Source organism: Amia ocellicauda, chromosome 11 (genome assembly GCF_036373705.1).
Source record: "Amia ocellicauda isolate fAmiCal2 chromosome 11, fAmiCal2.hap1, whole genome shotgun sequence".
In the NCBI taxonomy this organism is placed as follows: domain Eukaryota; kingdom Metazoa; phylum Chordata; class Actinopteri; order Amiiformes; family Amiidae; genus Amia; species Amia ocellicauda.
In genome coordinates, this window is record NC_089860.1 from 5,410,854 (window position 1) to 5,425,895 (window position 15,042).

Here is a 15,042-nt window from a genome sequence, read left to right on the forward strand (position 1 = left end):
TCATTTCTGTGAGGGGAGTCGCTATCGTAGCGAAATTGGGTATAAAACGGCGATAGTAACTGACTAACCCCAGAAATGCTCTCACCTGTTTCTTATTCACAGGTCTGGGCCAGTCTTTAATTGCTGCCACTTTCTTCTCCTGAGGCTTAATCAGGCCCCGACCGATTGTGAACCCCAGATAGTCTGCCTCGTTGAATGCCAATTTGCATTTGGCTGGGTTGGCCGTCAGTCCGACTCTCCTAAGGGAATTAAGTACAACTTGTACCTTTGGCAAGTGCGTTTCCCAATCCTCACTGTGGATGACAACGTCGTCGAGGTAGGCGGCGGCATACTGATGGTGGTCCCTCAGAACTCGGTCCATTAAACGCTGGAACGTTGCAGGTGCACCATGAAGTCCTGGGTGGTTGGCTGGAACCTGTTTGGGGAAGAAAACTGAACAGAGCATCTCTCTCAATCCATTTGTTAAGCAAATTGACATGGTACAGTTGGGTCTTTTTCTTCTCCCAGGTTGCCTCACTTTATAATTCACCTCGCCAACTTTCTTAGTTATTTCATACGGACCTTGCCAGGTAGCCAGGAACTTACACTCTGCCGTGGGGATGAGAACCATGACGCTTTCTCCGACCTGGAACTCCCGTGGCTGAGCAACCCTGTTATAAGCTTGCTGTTGGGCATGTTGAGCTTTTTCCATGTTTTCCTTTACAATCAGCATGATTTGTTCCATTCTGGTTTTCATCCCCTCGATGTGTTCAATCAGGGTTCTGTGTGGGCAGGGCTGCTCCTCCCATGATTCTTTGGCTATATCCAGTAGGCCACGTGGTCTTCGGGCATATAGCAACTCAAAAGGGGAGAATCCTGTGGATGCCTGCGGGACCTCCCGGATGGCAAACATGAGGTATGGCAGCAGTTGGTCCCAGTTCTTCCCATCCTTCTCTATAACCTTGTGCAACATGCTTTTGAGTCTTGTTGAACCGTTCCACCAATCCATCTGTTTGGGGGTGGTACACAGACGTCCTTAGCCGTTTCACCTGCATGAGGCGACAAAGGTCTTTCATCAGCCGAGACATGAAGGGGGTTCCTTGGTCAGTCAGTATCTCTTTCGGTATGCCAACTCGGCTGAACAGCAAGAAAAGTTCTTTGGAAATGGTTTTAGAGGACGTATTGCGCAAGGCCACGGCTTCGGGGTATCGTGTGGCATAATCCAGTATAACCAGGATGTACTGGTGTCCCCGGTTTGTCTTCACTAATGGCCCCACCAAGTCCATCCCAATCCTGTCAAAAGGGGTTTCTATTATGGGTAGAGGCACAAGGGGGTTACGTTGAACTGGTCGAGGAGCCGTCTTCTGGCACCTCGGGCAGGAGCGGCAATATCGTTCCACAGCCTTGTAAACACCTGGCCAAAAAAAAGTTAGAATTCGCTCTCTGGTCTTCTCCTCTCCCAAGTGTGCCCCCAGGACATGGCTGTGGGCCAGCTGCAGGACGGTTGGTTGATAGGCCGCAGGTACAAGCAGTTGTTCAATAACCTCACTGTTTTTCTTGCTTATTTGATAAAGCAACCCATTCCTGACAGCAAAATGGGGATATGTCAAAGGGAGCCTTTCATCCGGCTGTCTATCCTCCAGAACTTTCACGTTTTTCAGTGCGTTGGCTAGATTAGGGTCATTCAGCTGGGCTGTGCCAAATTGGCCTCAAAGGGGTGGGGCCGATGTTTCCATTTGGTCCGGCTCTTCATTCTCAGGCAATCACGGAGCTACGTTGTCCAGTAGCCTCACCCCTGTCCTTTCGTCAATGAGGGCCGTCTCCCCATCCTCCTCCGAGGATTCCCTCTCCGAGTCGGCATCTCCCTGGAAGACCTGAAATGAAGGAGGATTACGACGAGCCCATTTTGTGGTTTTGATTAACACTTTTCTTTTCCTTTTGGTTATTGTTTTACCTGCTGTTTCGCGGTCTCTCACCATGTTACCGGGTTCCCTTCGGGCTTCTTCCCAAAGTGCATGGAAAAGTGTACGGTCACGCCCAATGAGAATGGGCACAGGTAGGTTTTCCACCACCCCTACTTGGAGTGTACACAGACCCCGGGGTGTGGCTAACATCACCTGAGTGGGTTGGATAACTTCTGGTGTCCCCATGGATGCAGGAAAGGGAGAGAGGTTATTTTGGGTCAAGTGCAGCAGGGTCGACAAGAGACCGTTGGACCAATGTGACCATGCTTCCTGAGTCGATCAGTGCCTGGACCATTTGGCCTCCGATTCTGACAGAACATTCTGGTGGGGGTTCCACTCTGGTTTCCAGGAAGGTGGTCAAGAGATTACAGCCCTTACTTTCGAGTGTCTGGAAGAAGATTCAGTTGGCATGGGGACATCATTCAGGTGGCATTGCCATGCGATATGTCCGGTCTCCCCACAGCGGTGGCACGTCCGAGCATCTCGGTCAAATAGGCCCCTCGACCCCTTTCCTTGTTGTCGAGGTCCCTTTTCCTTGCCTCTTTCGTAGTTCCAACTAGGTCGGAGTCCTGCCTCTGTTTCTGGGCTTTTCTTTGGTTTCACTCCTTGGGGTTTGTCGGACTTGGGGCCTCGTAATAACTCCACGGTGGCTTGGTGGCGCTCCACTAGTTCCACCAGCTGATCTGCGGACATAGGGTCCCCTTGACTCACCACTTTCTTCATCTCCCATGGTAGTGCTCTCAAATAGCGGTCCATGACAATCCTCTCCAGGACCGCAGAAATTCCTCCTTGTTCCGGCTGCAGCCATCTCTTGGTGAGGCGGATAAGATCATGCATCTGGGCTCTGGGTGATTGTCCACTCTGGAAGGTCCAGGCATGGTAGCTCTGCGCTCTCACATACGGGTTAAGGCCAATACGTTTCAGTATTTCAGCCTTGAGGGTGTCATACACTCGTGCTGTCTCTGCCTCAAGGTCGTGGTACGTCTTTTGTGCTTCCCCCGTTAGAAATGGTGCGATCAGCCCAGCCCACTGGTCTTTTGGCCATTTCTCTCGCTCCGCAGTCCTTTCAAAGACACTCAGGTATACCTCCACGTCATCATGTTCATTCATTTTAGAGATAAAGCTTGCCACTTTATTCCTAGAGGGAGATTGTTGTGAGCCCCCTCCGGCAGCAGTCAATCCCCTCTGTGAGGCGTCGCAGCTCACCCTGCAGCATTGTTGTATTCCGATGCTGCTCCTGGATTAACTCGTGAGTCGACGCGCATTGAGCGAGATTGGCTTCTACAAGTTGTTTAAGTATTGCTTCCATTTTCCAAGGTGACAGGTCTGTCTATGAACCACCAGAGCCTGCCCGCATTCTCCACCAAGTGAAACACGGCTGGGGGTTGGGACGTGTTGACACGGGGTCAAGGTTAGTGCACAGGGAGACAGACAAACCAGGAAGCCTCAGATGGGTTGAAGAACGGAGCGTTCCGTTATTTTATTAACGGCAGTTGGTTTGCGAGACGGGGTCTTGTAAAGAATAAAAAAAAAAAAGGAAAAAAAAAAAAAAAAAAAAAAAAAACTTATGCTCCGTGCTCAGGTCTGGCTAACCTCTTTCTGGGCGTCGGCCTTAACTAGCTCTGGACCTCAGAGAGGCTTACCGGGTTAGGAAACAAAACAAATAGGAAGAAGGAAGGCTCTTGGTCTTTGGCAGGTTCAGGTTCCTCATTTCCAACTCCCTCATTTCCAACTCCCTCATTTCCAACTCCCTCATTTCCAACTCCCTCATTTCCAACTCCCTCATTTCCAACTCCCTCATTTCCAACTCCCTGTCAAACAAAGGAAACCCATCCCCTTATGTAGGAAGTTGAGTTAGGTTAACGAGCACCAGGTGTGGTGGACTCCAATCACCTGCACCTGCTGTGGGGCTGCTTCTCCATGTAGGGACGCAGTACCTCAAACTGCCGGTAGATGGTGCCATTTCCACCTATAGTACCTCCCATCCAAGATCATTCCCCTTACAGCCTTACATTATATATATTTATTTGTGTCTGTGTGTATAGATATCAATTACAAAACGAACCAGCAAACTACAGATGTCTACTACTGTACAACTAACTCACTTCGCCAACACAAATATTATAATTAGGCTTAAAAGATTCTCAGTTGCACAACTAAACACAGAGCTCGACGTAAGTTAGTTCCTAATAAATTTGCCTTACTTGATATTTATTTTATGCAGTTTTATTGTTTGTCGGCTTCTTCAGCAATTTAGACAACTACACAAACTCCCACCTGCAAGCCAAACTTAGTGGAACAACCAATCACAACTCTGTGTTCAGCATAAAGCCCTCCCCCTTAGGCGTAAGAGCCCATCACAACTCGCGTTCAACACAGAACTCGCCCCCACACGTCAATCAAGATCAGAAGTCTATAAACAATATTGTTTTAGAGTCGCGGTAGTCCCACGGGCTTTGGGACATTACAGTTTGGTAGTCCGGTCCCAATTTTTGTTAGTTCTGGGCGTCCAGACTAACGATTTTTCTGCCCCTGACAGGTCTCGTAGTGGTTTTCAGTTCCACTAAATCATAAAAGGAATATAAAGGAGTATTACTAATTGTTCAGTTGCCTTTGCTTAGCAGCTTGATCCATTTTAGCTTTTTACAATATGAAAGGTCTTTTCCAAACTACACTCACCTAAAGGATTATTAGGAACACCATACTAATACTGTGTTTGACCCCCTTTCGCCTTCAGAACTGCCTTAATTCTATGTGGCATTGATTCAACAAGGTGCTGAAAGCATTCTTTAGAAATGCTGGCCCATATTGATAGGATAGCATCTTGCAGTTGATGGAGATTTGTGGGATGCACATCCAGGGCACGAAGCTCCCGTTCCACCACATCCCAAAGATGCTCTATTGGGTTGAGATCTGGTGACTGTAGGGGCCAGTTTAGTACAGTGAACTCATTGTCATGTTCACGAAACCAATTTGAAATGATTCGACCTTTGTGACATGGTGCATTATCCTGCTGGAAGTAGCCATCAGAGGATGGGTACATGGTGGTCATAAAGGGATGGACATGGTCAGAAACAATGCTCAGGTAGGCCGTGGCATTTAAACGATGCCCAATTGGCACTAAGGGGCCTAAAGTGTGCCAAGAAAAATCCCCCACACCATTACACCACCACCACCAGCCTGCACAGTGGTAACAAGGCATGATGGATCCATGTTCTCATTCTGTTTACGCCAAATTCTGACTCTACCATCTGAATGTCTCAACAGAAATCGAGACTCATCAGACCAGGCAACATTTTTCCAGTCTTCAACTGTCCAATTTTGGTGAGCTTGTGCAAATTGTAGCCTCTTTTTCCTATTTGTAGTGGAGATGAGTGGTACCCGGTGGGGTCTTCTGCTGTTGTAGCCCATCCACCTCAAGGTTGTACGTGTTGTGGCTTCACAAATGCTTTGCTGCATACCTCGGCTGTAACGAGTGGTTATTTCAGTCAAAGTTGCTCTTCTATCAGCTTGAATCAGTCGGCCCATTCTCCTCTGACCTCTAGGATCAACAAGGCATTTTCGCCCACAGGACTGCCGCATACTGGATGTTTTTCCCTTTTCACACCATTCTTTGTAAACCCTAGAAATGGTTGTGCGTGAAAATCCCAGTAACTGAGCAGATTGTGAAATACTCAGACCGGCCCGTCTGGCACCAACAACCATGCCACGCTCAAAATTGCTTAAATCACCTTTCTTTCCCATTCAGACATTCAGTTTGGAGTTCAGGAGATTGTCTTGACCAGGACCACACCCCTAAATGCATTGAAGCAACTGCCATGTGATTGGTTGGTTAGATAATTGCATTAATGAGAAATTGAACAGGTTCCTAATAATCCTTTAGGTGAGTGTACACTGAAAGAGCAAATTTGTTCATCTAATTTAAGACTACGTGTCTGTTTGGGGAACTGTCCTCAAAATATAGTAAGGAGCACAAGGAAATATCAAGCACCTACTGTACACTTTTATCTGACACACTGCAGATCACATGGATGAATGAGATTTCCACTGAGTAGCTGTTTGATTATTTCCTATCCTATTTCTGGTTATGCAAACCATTTCCGCCTTTAAATTGGCACTGATGAAAATAATGATTTTTTTTTTAAATCATGTAACTGGTACAGTCATATTCAGCCCTTTGTATAGACTACTTCACAGAACCTGACAGGTTGTGAAATGTGGAAGAGTCCTATTGTAGTATGTGCACTCGGACCCCCACTGGAATTCCCATCGCTGTCTCTGGCATGACTCTGGCCAGATCTGCACAGCCCCCCAAATGAGCGATGAACCAGCTATGACAAAAGACCAGTGCCCTGAAGCAGCGGGGGGGTTGAAAAAATCTAGATGAGTAACATCCAAGTAATGGGTTTGTGTGCAGTGAGTCCTGTCATGCTAAACAAGTTTTCTTTTTTTTTTTTTTATTGCCAACCCTGTGTCAGTGCATTACCACCTTGTATGTATTCCTCAGAACCAGCCACCGTCGGAGGAGAAAATCCGGAACCTGAAGAAAAAGCTCCCGATGAAGCGCAAGGGGAAGTCTGAGGTGATGAAGGAACGAGAGGACGAGTGCTTCAGCTGTGGCGATGGCGGACAGATTGTGTCCTGCAAGAAGCCCGGCTGCCCGAAGGTGTATCATGCCGACTGCCTCAACCTCATTAAGAGGCCAGCAGGTAAGATCAGCCCCTCCAGGACCATGCCCCTTTTTCCAGTGCCCTGTAGCTGTTGCTGACGATGACTTACAGGACACAATTATCCAGATTAACTAGTGATTCTCAACCCTTGTCCTCAGGATTGAAGATCGCCCTGTTGATTTTTGTTCAAACCAAGCTCAATTACTTAATTGAACCATTAATTTGCCTGAAATTGTTTAATTATTTGATACAGTTGGTGAACTCACATTAAATATAAAAATGATATCAGGGACTTAAGCAGTTTAGAAAGTGAAATACATTTAAATCTTAATTTGCTGACGTAACCAAGAGAACCAAGGGAACAGAAGCAATCAGGGCAGGACCAGAGCACAGAAACACTGACTTCACTACTCGACTAGATAATTAAATAAATCGATAAGTAATACTGACACAATATTGTTACTTTTAACACAGTCTAAATACCACCTAAGCTAAGAACTACGTACATGCTTACTACTGCTGTCAACTGTCATAATCAGTGGAAGCTTAATCCAGCACCACCAATAAATGATATCTAGTATAACCACATTCAGAGGCTCAACATAAATTAGCCCTCGGTCAAAGTGTGTTGTAAGCACAATATGTAAATAGACCTCAAATTGAATAAATGTAATGTAAAATGGTTTTCAATTCCTAATTTATTTCCAGTTCCACAATGTTCCCCAGCTCTGCCCCATAGGTAATAGTGTTGTGTGGGAAATTAGGGGTTTCCACAAATATTGTATATTATATTCCACAATATATAAGTACTCTTATTAATATTAAGCAATAGACAGTGGCAGCCTATTCCACTTTTTCTGTCCTCAGTCTTTCCCCACAGATGTATGAATAGCACAGTAGGGAGCGGTTTCTGTGCACAGCAAGGTTTTTTGGTATGTTTTATTTGTTTAATTCTCTCAGACTAAATGTCAAAAGGCAGAGGGGTTCTCCAAAAAAATAAAAATAATTCCATTCCAAAGTGCATGCATGCATCTATATATATATTGATTTTGTAATAAGGCAGCACTGTGGAGTATAAGGCAGCACTGTGGAGTAGTGGTTAGGGCTCTGGACTCATAACTGGGTTCAAATCCCAGGTGGGGCAGTGCTATTGTACTCTTGAGCAAGGTACTTCACTTAGATTGCTCCAGTAAAAATGCCCAGCTGTATAAATGGGTACAAATGTAAGTCGCCCTGGATAAGAGCATCTGCTAAATGACAAATAATGTAATGTAGTGTAATGTTGCTCTGGACAAGGGCGTCTGCTTAGAAATAAATAATAATACACAAACTCTTTGGAATGTAATGATTTGGTATCCTAGAGAATTAAACAAAGTATTTGTTTTTTACTTGGTAACTTAATAAAAAATAAAAAATAAAAAAAACATTAATTTAAAAAAGGAACATAAAGATTATTGGTAGAATAGGTGTAACGATTCACTGATGCACAGGTCCAGCTGTTTGAGAAATATCGATCTGCTAATCACAAACTGGCCAACAAACCGATACAGCAATTGCAGGAACTAAAGACAGCTGCAGTACAGGCCTGACAGAGCATCACCAGGGAAGAAACACAGAATCTGGTGATATCTATGAGTTTCAGGCAGACATTGACTGCAAAGGATTTGCAACCATGTATTGAAACTCACAATTTAATTCATGAATATGTTAGCTTGTCCAAGAGCCCCTAAAATTGGGGGGACTACATATAAAAATGGGTGTAATTCCTACACCATTGACCCAATTTGGATATAACTACCCTCAAAAATACATCTTGATTGTTTCCTTTCAAATCCATTGTGGTGGCGTACAGAGCCAAAATTATGAAAATTGTGTCCTTGTCCAAATATTTATGGACCTAACTGTATGTGTTCAATACCATAATCACAAACCTATCAATACCGATCTGAGAAGAAACAATGAAAATAAATTCAGATTAAGCCAAAACATTCAATTCCACACAAAATCTTCTAGTCCTACAGGTATTCAGTCTTTGTCTCCCTTTGAGAACCTCAGAATATATATATTTTTTTAGATTTGTGCTTTGCTTTGTGTTAAATTGGTTGTCATAGTAATTGCATGGGAAATAGCCAGTTTGTAAGTTTCTATGCCTTCGTTGGATGATCTGCATTTAATTATTTTAAATGTATCTCTAAACTGAATCATATTGTATTGCATTAAATTGCCTCAAAGCTGAATCGTATCGAATTGTTCAGTTTTCTAAACGTATCTTTCCTGTATCGTATCGGTGACAGTGCATCTAGATGCGTATTGAAATGTCAGAGAGGGAAAGATAATACATCAAATACAGACAATAATTAGAACCATTTTCTTTCTATCGTTAATCTGACCATGGATTGAAGTGCAAAGCATTTTTTTTTATATATGTATGATTTCATTAAAGGTAGGGGGCCACTCAAAAATAATTATGTACTAAACAGAAAAAATATATAGCAGAATACAACACTCTCTCAGTAGTTCAAAATAACTTATTAGTTTTAAATAAATTAATATTATTGTTAATTAATGTAGACAAAATTAAGCTTATTGTCCCTATATCCCTGCTGCAGGTCGCTGGGAATGCCCCTGGCACCAGTGTGATGAGTGTGGCAAGGAGGCTGCTTCCTTCTGCGAGATGTGCCCCAGCTCCTTCTGCAAGCAGCATCGGGAAGGCATGCTGTTCATCTCCAAGCTAGATGGCCGGCTGTCCTGCAGCGAGCACGACCCCTGTGGGCCAGACCCACTGGAGCCTGGAGAGATCCGTGAATACATCCCCGAGCCACCCAAAGCTGGCAAGGACAAGGACCCAATGCGGGAAACTATTGCCAGAGAGATGGCCAGCCCCCAGCCTCCCGCCACCACCCTGACTCCTCCTAACCTTGCCCCTTCACCCTCACCCTCGCCCTCACCCCGCTCTCCACCTGTTCGCTCAACCAACACAGCCCCCAGTGATCCACACACCCCCACTGCCCCCTCCGCCCCTGTTTTTGCCGCCGCCTCCTCAGCAAGGGAGGTGATCAAGGAGGTTGAAGGGTAGAAATGAATACACCATCGTTAGCCCCTTTTCCTGCATTCTCTAATTTCTGCAAGGTATTTGAAACACACCGGTGTGGCTGAGGTAGCTGAATCATAAAGATAAAAAGAGGTAGGGAATTCTCAAAACCATATGGAGAGAAATTAAAATGTCAGTTCACACACAAGATTCATAAAGAGTCCCTGTGAGATCTTTTGAAGAGCTGCTAACGTTTTCGAAAATAACATCCTTCCCCTATCTCTCTCCGAATGACGGTTTTAAAAGATGGAGCTATGGTGCTGGATGAAAAGAAATGCTTTATCAGTGTTTGTCTTCATTTTAATATATTCAGAAATTTTAGTTTTTTTAGTTTTTAGTTTTTCTACACACGTTTACATTTCATTCATAACATCCTATAAAAATGAAAGAAAGTAAAAAAACAAATAAAAAAAAATTGAGTGAAAACCAATAACTAAAGCCAAAATTCTTGCCTCCAAAACCAAATTCACCAATGTTTTCAATTTCTTACTGGGGAAGTGTGGATGTGTAACAAAACACATTTAATAGGCTGGGTAGAAATTTACAGTGGAAATTATTTATAGGAGAATGGAGGGAATTTAAATAGAATCACATTCATTTAAAAATCTGTACATTTAAAATACTTAAAAACTGATACATGGAACTGGTGTGAAACACACACACACACACACACACACATATATATATATATGTGTGTGTGTGTGTGTGTAATCAGCACATTTCCATCAGCTATCATTGTCTTCACTGTTTAGGTTAGCAAATACATCTTAATTCTTGAAGCACCATTGCTCGTATCAGTGCGTCAGATGAGATTATAATTGTCTACTTTAACTTACCAAACCGTAGTCAATGTTTTATTTATTTAATGAATGTTCAACTCTTCTGGGTCGGTTATACAGCTTCTGCACTATGTGATGTATTGTGCTGGTGAATGGATAGTGTCTGCACTATGAACTGTTAACAAACCAGATAGAGGCCCCCCTATATATAGCAGTTTGGGCCAACCCTGTTCCTGGAGAGCCACAGTACTTCAGGCAATTGTGAACAATTTAAGCCCAATCAAGTAAGCAGGTGATGGTTTGGATATAACAAGAAGCGGAAGACCCCATGGCTCTTGCAGGATCAGAGTCGACCAGCTATTGACTATAGATCACAGCAATTCTTCCATGTGTTTCGGGGAGGGAGAACGGCATGGAAATTTCACGACATTCCATGTATTCACAAGGTTCTCCAATGACTTTCATATAGCATGTGTGTGTGTGTGCTTGTGAGGTCTGATTTTAGTTTTGTTTAACCTATTCTCTTGCATGTCTGCTGGAGAAACCATACATTTTCAGACTGCGCTCATAACTACAAAATCCATCACTGCTTCAGACCATACTACATTTTTCAGTGGTATTTGTGATTTTGCTTTTCATGTTTGGTTTTCACATGGCACTACGTTCATTGTCTGGATGCAGTAGTGCATTCCGTTCTCCACTCAGAGCAGGTGCTGGACAAAATAAGCTCCCGCCATACACAAGTAATGTGTAGATCACTGTTACATGTTAATTAGTCATTGACAACGCTTTAATTTTTATTTTATTTTTTAACCTCTGAGGACATGGCAGCAGAAAAAAAGGGACTTTGTATTCCCACAATGCATTGCAAAGTCCTGCATCTTTATTTTCTTATTGAGTGTACAGTTTTTATTCACAGTATCCTTCATGTTGTCAGTAGGGCTAGTCTCGCCTAATGTGTTCTAGAAAAAGCTCTTCAACTACAGTAGAGAAAGAAATCACATTTATTCAGCCACTTAGTCACGAAGGAATTCACTCTCAAAATAAACCTCAATGTGAAAGTGCCAGTGTACTTGCTAAATGTTTGTTCGTATTATGAAAACTTTGTACCTTCAGTAGTAAGTAAGCAGTGTGTATAATATTCTATATAATATATTTATAAGGCGGTTCTATTGAAACTTGTAACGCACAAAATCCACGAACCGATCTTTCCATTTGGGCCCGGACTGTTGGCTTTTTCTGGCTTTTGCTAGCACTCCCTCCCGTCTGGGTTACATTTCCTGTATGTTTTAACAAGCAGATTGTTCTGATCGGTGAACGGCATTCTGTCACGGAACCAAGAGTATGTACATGTGTTCCGATGCTGGAACACCCACTTAGAAGACTCGTTCTGGTGGCTGACGTTCCACGACCTTTCCTTTATTGGAAGCCAGAGCAGTCAGTATTGCCGATGTCTCAGCAGTGTACTGGAATTTGTTTTTTTTTCCCCATGTAGCTACTCATCTGACTTCTGTGTAAGTTTCTGTCCTACACTGTTGTGGCTTGGTAATCTTGTAGGTAATCGTAATTTGGACACAGGCTTGTGCTTTGTCGAAGATCTCAATCTGTTGGGCTGCAGTGCTCCTTGTTTTGTTCTTGTTTTGCATTTCAAATGTTGAAAAACAACTTGGAAAAAGTTGCTGATCTATTTCAGGCCTAGCACAATTGGAAGGGGGGGCGTGGTAGAGTATTTTCCAGTTGTGGGAAAGAATGCTGGATATGGAATCCATTGGGAGTAGTTCCCTATGACCTTCATATTCCACCGAATATGGACCCAAGACTCAAATTACTCTTTAACCCTGTTAATTTTTTTTTTCTTTTTTTTTTCTTTTTTGTCTGATTTACCAGACAAGCACACCCTACTCCTGCTAATCCTGATATTTCAAGACTGATACTAGGTCAAAACATCAATGTGAAAATAGTTTGTTTCAGTAGCTGGTGAGCAGAAAGGGAGAGGTATTAGTATCTATCAATATTGAAGGAAATGACTGAATATATGAATTAGGTATAATGTATTATCCTGGAGTTCCCCTTATCAAGCATTTAGAACCTCTTCCTTTTAAGAAGCAAATCTGGTACTTTTCCTCCCTTGCCGGTACTTTAAAAGTTGGTATCTGATTTTTGCAAGAGGTGATATGATTGTACCATACGAGCACTTGCCTCCAATGCATGCTGTATTTTGGTTTGCTTTTTCCAAGAGGTCTGACACAAAAGCCTGGCCCACTTATTACGCTAGGAAGGGTAAATGGAATAGGATAGGATGTAATTTAATAGTCCAGTCCTGTATAAATAAGCCTAAATACAATCTGCTTAGTAGCAATGAAGACTGACATTTTTATTATTTTTTTAAATCGCAAACTGAGGGGTTTGTTTTAGGCTTTACATGAAAGGATTTTACATTCATTAATTCAGGCTTGTTGTGAAATATGACATTTTGAAAGGTTTGGGAGGAAATTAGGTTCTCTTGGTATTTGATTTCCAAATCCTGTCTTGTCATTGGTAGCTTCACTCCTCTGGAAAGCTGATGTTTGCCTTTGTTATACCTTTTAGTAGGTAGATTGGGTGATAGGAAACCTTGTGGAGAAAAGTTTCTGTCATAGCATTTTATTGCTTTATTAATCTCAAGCTGCAAGCTTTTTTTCTTCTCTTGGCTCGGGATCAGCATAATGAACAACACCCATCAATACACACCACTACCAATAAATATACAGTGAAAATATCAGTAGCTAGTCATCTGAACATAGTAAAGATAAGGGACTCTTTTAACCTTGTATGGTGCTTTGTATAGAGAATGTGGAATACAGTACTTGCAAAACCAAATCATGTATTTTTTAAAAAGGGAGGGGGGAGGCTGGGAGGATAAGGGATGAATCCCTCTTCTGCACTGTTTACAGACTAAACTGGTAAAATGCTAAGTAGCAGCTTGAAGTGATTTGGTCTTGCCTTGCCTGAATCTTTCTGTCAGTAGTAATGGCACCCTCTGCTGTTGCCTATCTGTCATTACTGCACATTTTAAATCAGGGCTACTTCACACACTGCTGGTTACTTACACAGCCCCCCTTTGCACAGCAATAAAATCTGTTTCTGGTTTCACTGGCCCACCTCCCATTATATATGTTAACCCCAGGTGTCAATATATTTTAAGTACATTTTGCACGGATGTGACATGTTCAAATCATGAAATGTCAGTTTTTTTTTTTTGTTCCATCCAAATCCATGAAATGGACCAGACTGCTGTGCAACAGGAGTCCTAATTGTGAGCGTGTTCAATGTTTTTCCTGTGATTTAGCACTCACAAAAATGTTATAATAAAACCTTTGCAGAGGAATAGACAAGACCGATTTGTGTTTTTAGTAGCTCTGTTTTAAAAGCATTGAAGGATTGGGGGAGATCTATCCACATTTGTATAGATAATCCATTCTCATAAAAAAGTTTAGTACTTATTGATCTAGCCATCTGTCCTATGAAAACATGTTCACGAGGCCCTGACAGTCTGTTGAATATAAATGTGCTGTGCATGTATATATGCGTCACACATCTGATCCACACCCTCCCAGGAATCTGTCAATCAGTGCTGCACTCTTGTCTTTCAGGCCATGAGAATAAGAAAAAGTAAAGAAATCACTTGGCATTTAAAAACTGCGATAAAGACATTTGTGTAACAGAACATAAGAAATTAATGTTGACTTTGACATTGCGAATCTTGTCACTCAGGGCCCAGAACTGCAAAAGAGAGAAGGGGTATCTGTTTGCTTCCAATATAAACAGCGCCTTGACGGTCTCATTCAGGAATATGTTGTCACCAGCTGGTTGTTCGGGATCACGTTTTATTTAGCCAAATGGCTTGAACTGTTAAAATGGGATTGACACGGCTCCCCATATACAACAGAAATGCACATCATCAGACAACGAACAAGACGTGTGCGTATCGAACGGCGCATCCCCAAGCATGTAGTGTGAGCTTGTTACTTAAATGCTGCTTTATCCAATTGAGTATTTGTACAACAGAACAGTCTTGTCATCTTGCCCCCTTCAGTGTTTAAAGCTGTATTTAACAAAATTGTGAGTTACTGTAGGTGATATTTTTTTTGTCCTTTCCTGCTGTATTTGAGAAATCAGTGTGCCTGCTCCCTTATGCTTTTGATTCATGCTCCTGACAGTCCCCATGCCTCACATCTCCCCATGTCACAGCTAATTTAGCAGAGAAATTACTGTTATAAAAAAAAAAACTAAATGCTGCCTTGTGAGAGGATTCCTGAATTGTACTGTAGTCCTTTGTATATAATAAAGAATACTGTAAGTAAAGTTTCACTTTACTCGTAAAGTCATAAGGTATCTGCTGTGATTCTTCATTGCAGTTTGTGGTTATTTGGACGAGGCTTAAAATTAACTAAAACGAATGGTTTTGGTTGTGTAGTCTGAAACAAAATGAAAAGTGTGCAGTCAATGAATTATTCAATAATAGTATTGAGATTATCCAGTTTGGTGCAAATCTTTATGAAAAAGCAACTCCAGAAAAT

General features: G+C 42.5%; 1 protein-coding gene across 3 annotated transcripts in view; it reads left to right on the forward strand.

Moving 5' to 3' along the window:
- nsd1b (nuclear receptor binding SET domain protein 1b) overlaps positions 1-14,853 on the forward strand; it is an 82,955-nt gene extending 68,102 nt beyond the window's left edge. For all 3 annotated transcript variants that reach the window (XM_066716443.1, XM_066716444.1, XM_066716442.1), the window contains 2 exons: positions 6,451-6,652; positions 9,223-14,853. In XM_066716443.1, the coding sequence (XP_066572540.1) occupies positions 6,451-6,652; positions 9,223-9,689 (669 nt within the window). In that variant the 3' untranslated portion in view covers positions 9,690-14,853. The remainder of the gene's footprint in view (positions 1-6,450; positions 6,653-9,222) is intronic.
- The last annotated feature ends 189 nt before the right edge of the window (positions 14,854-15,042 follow it).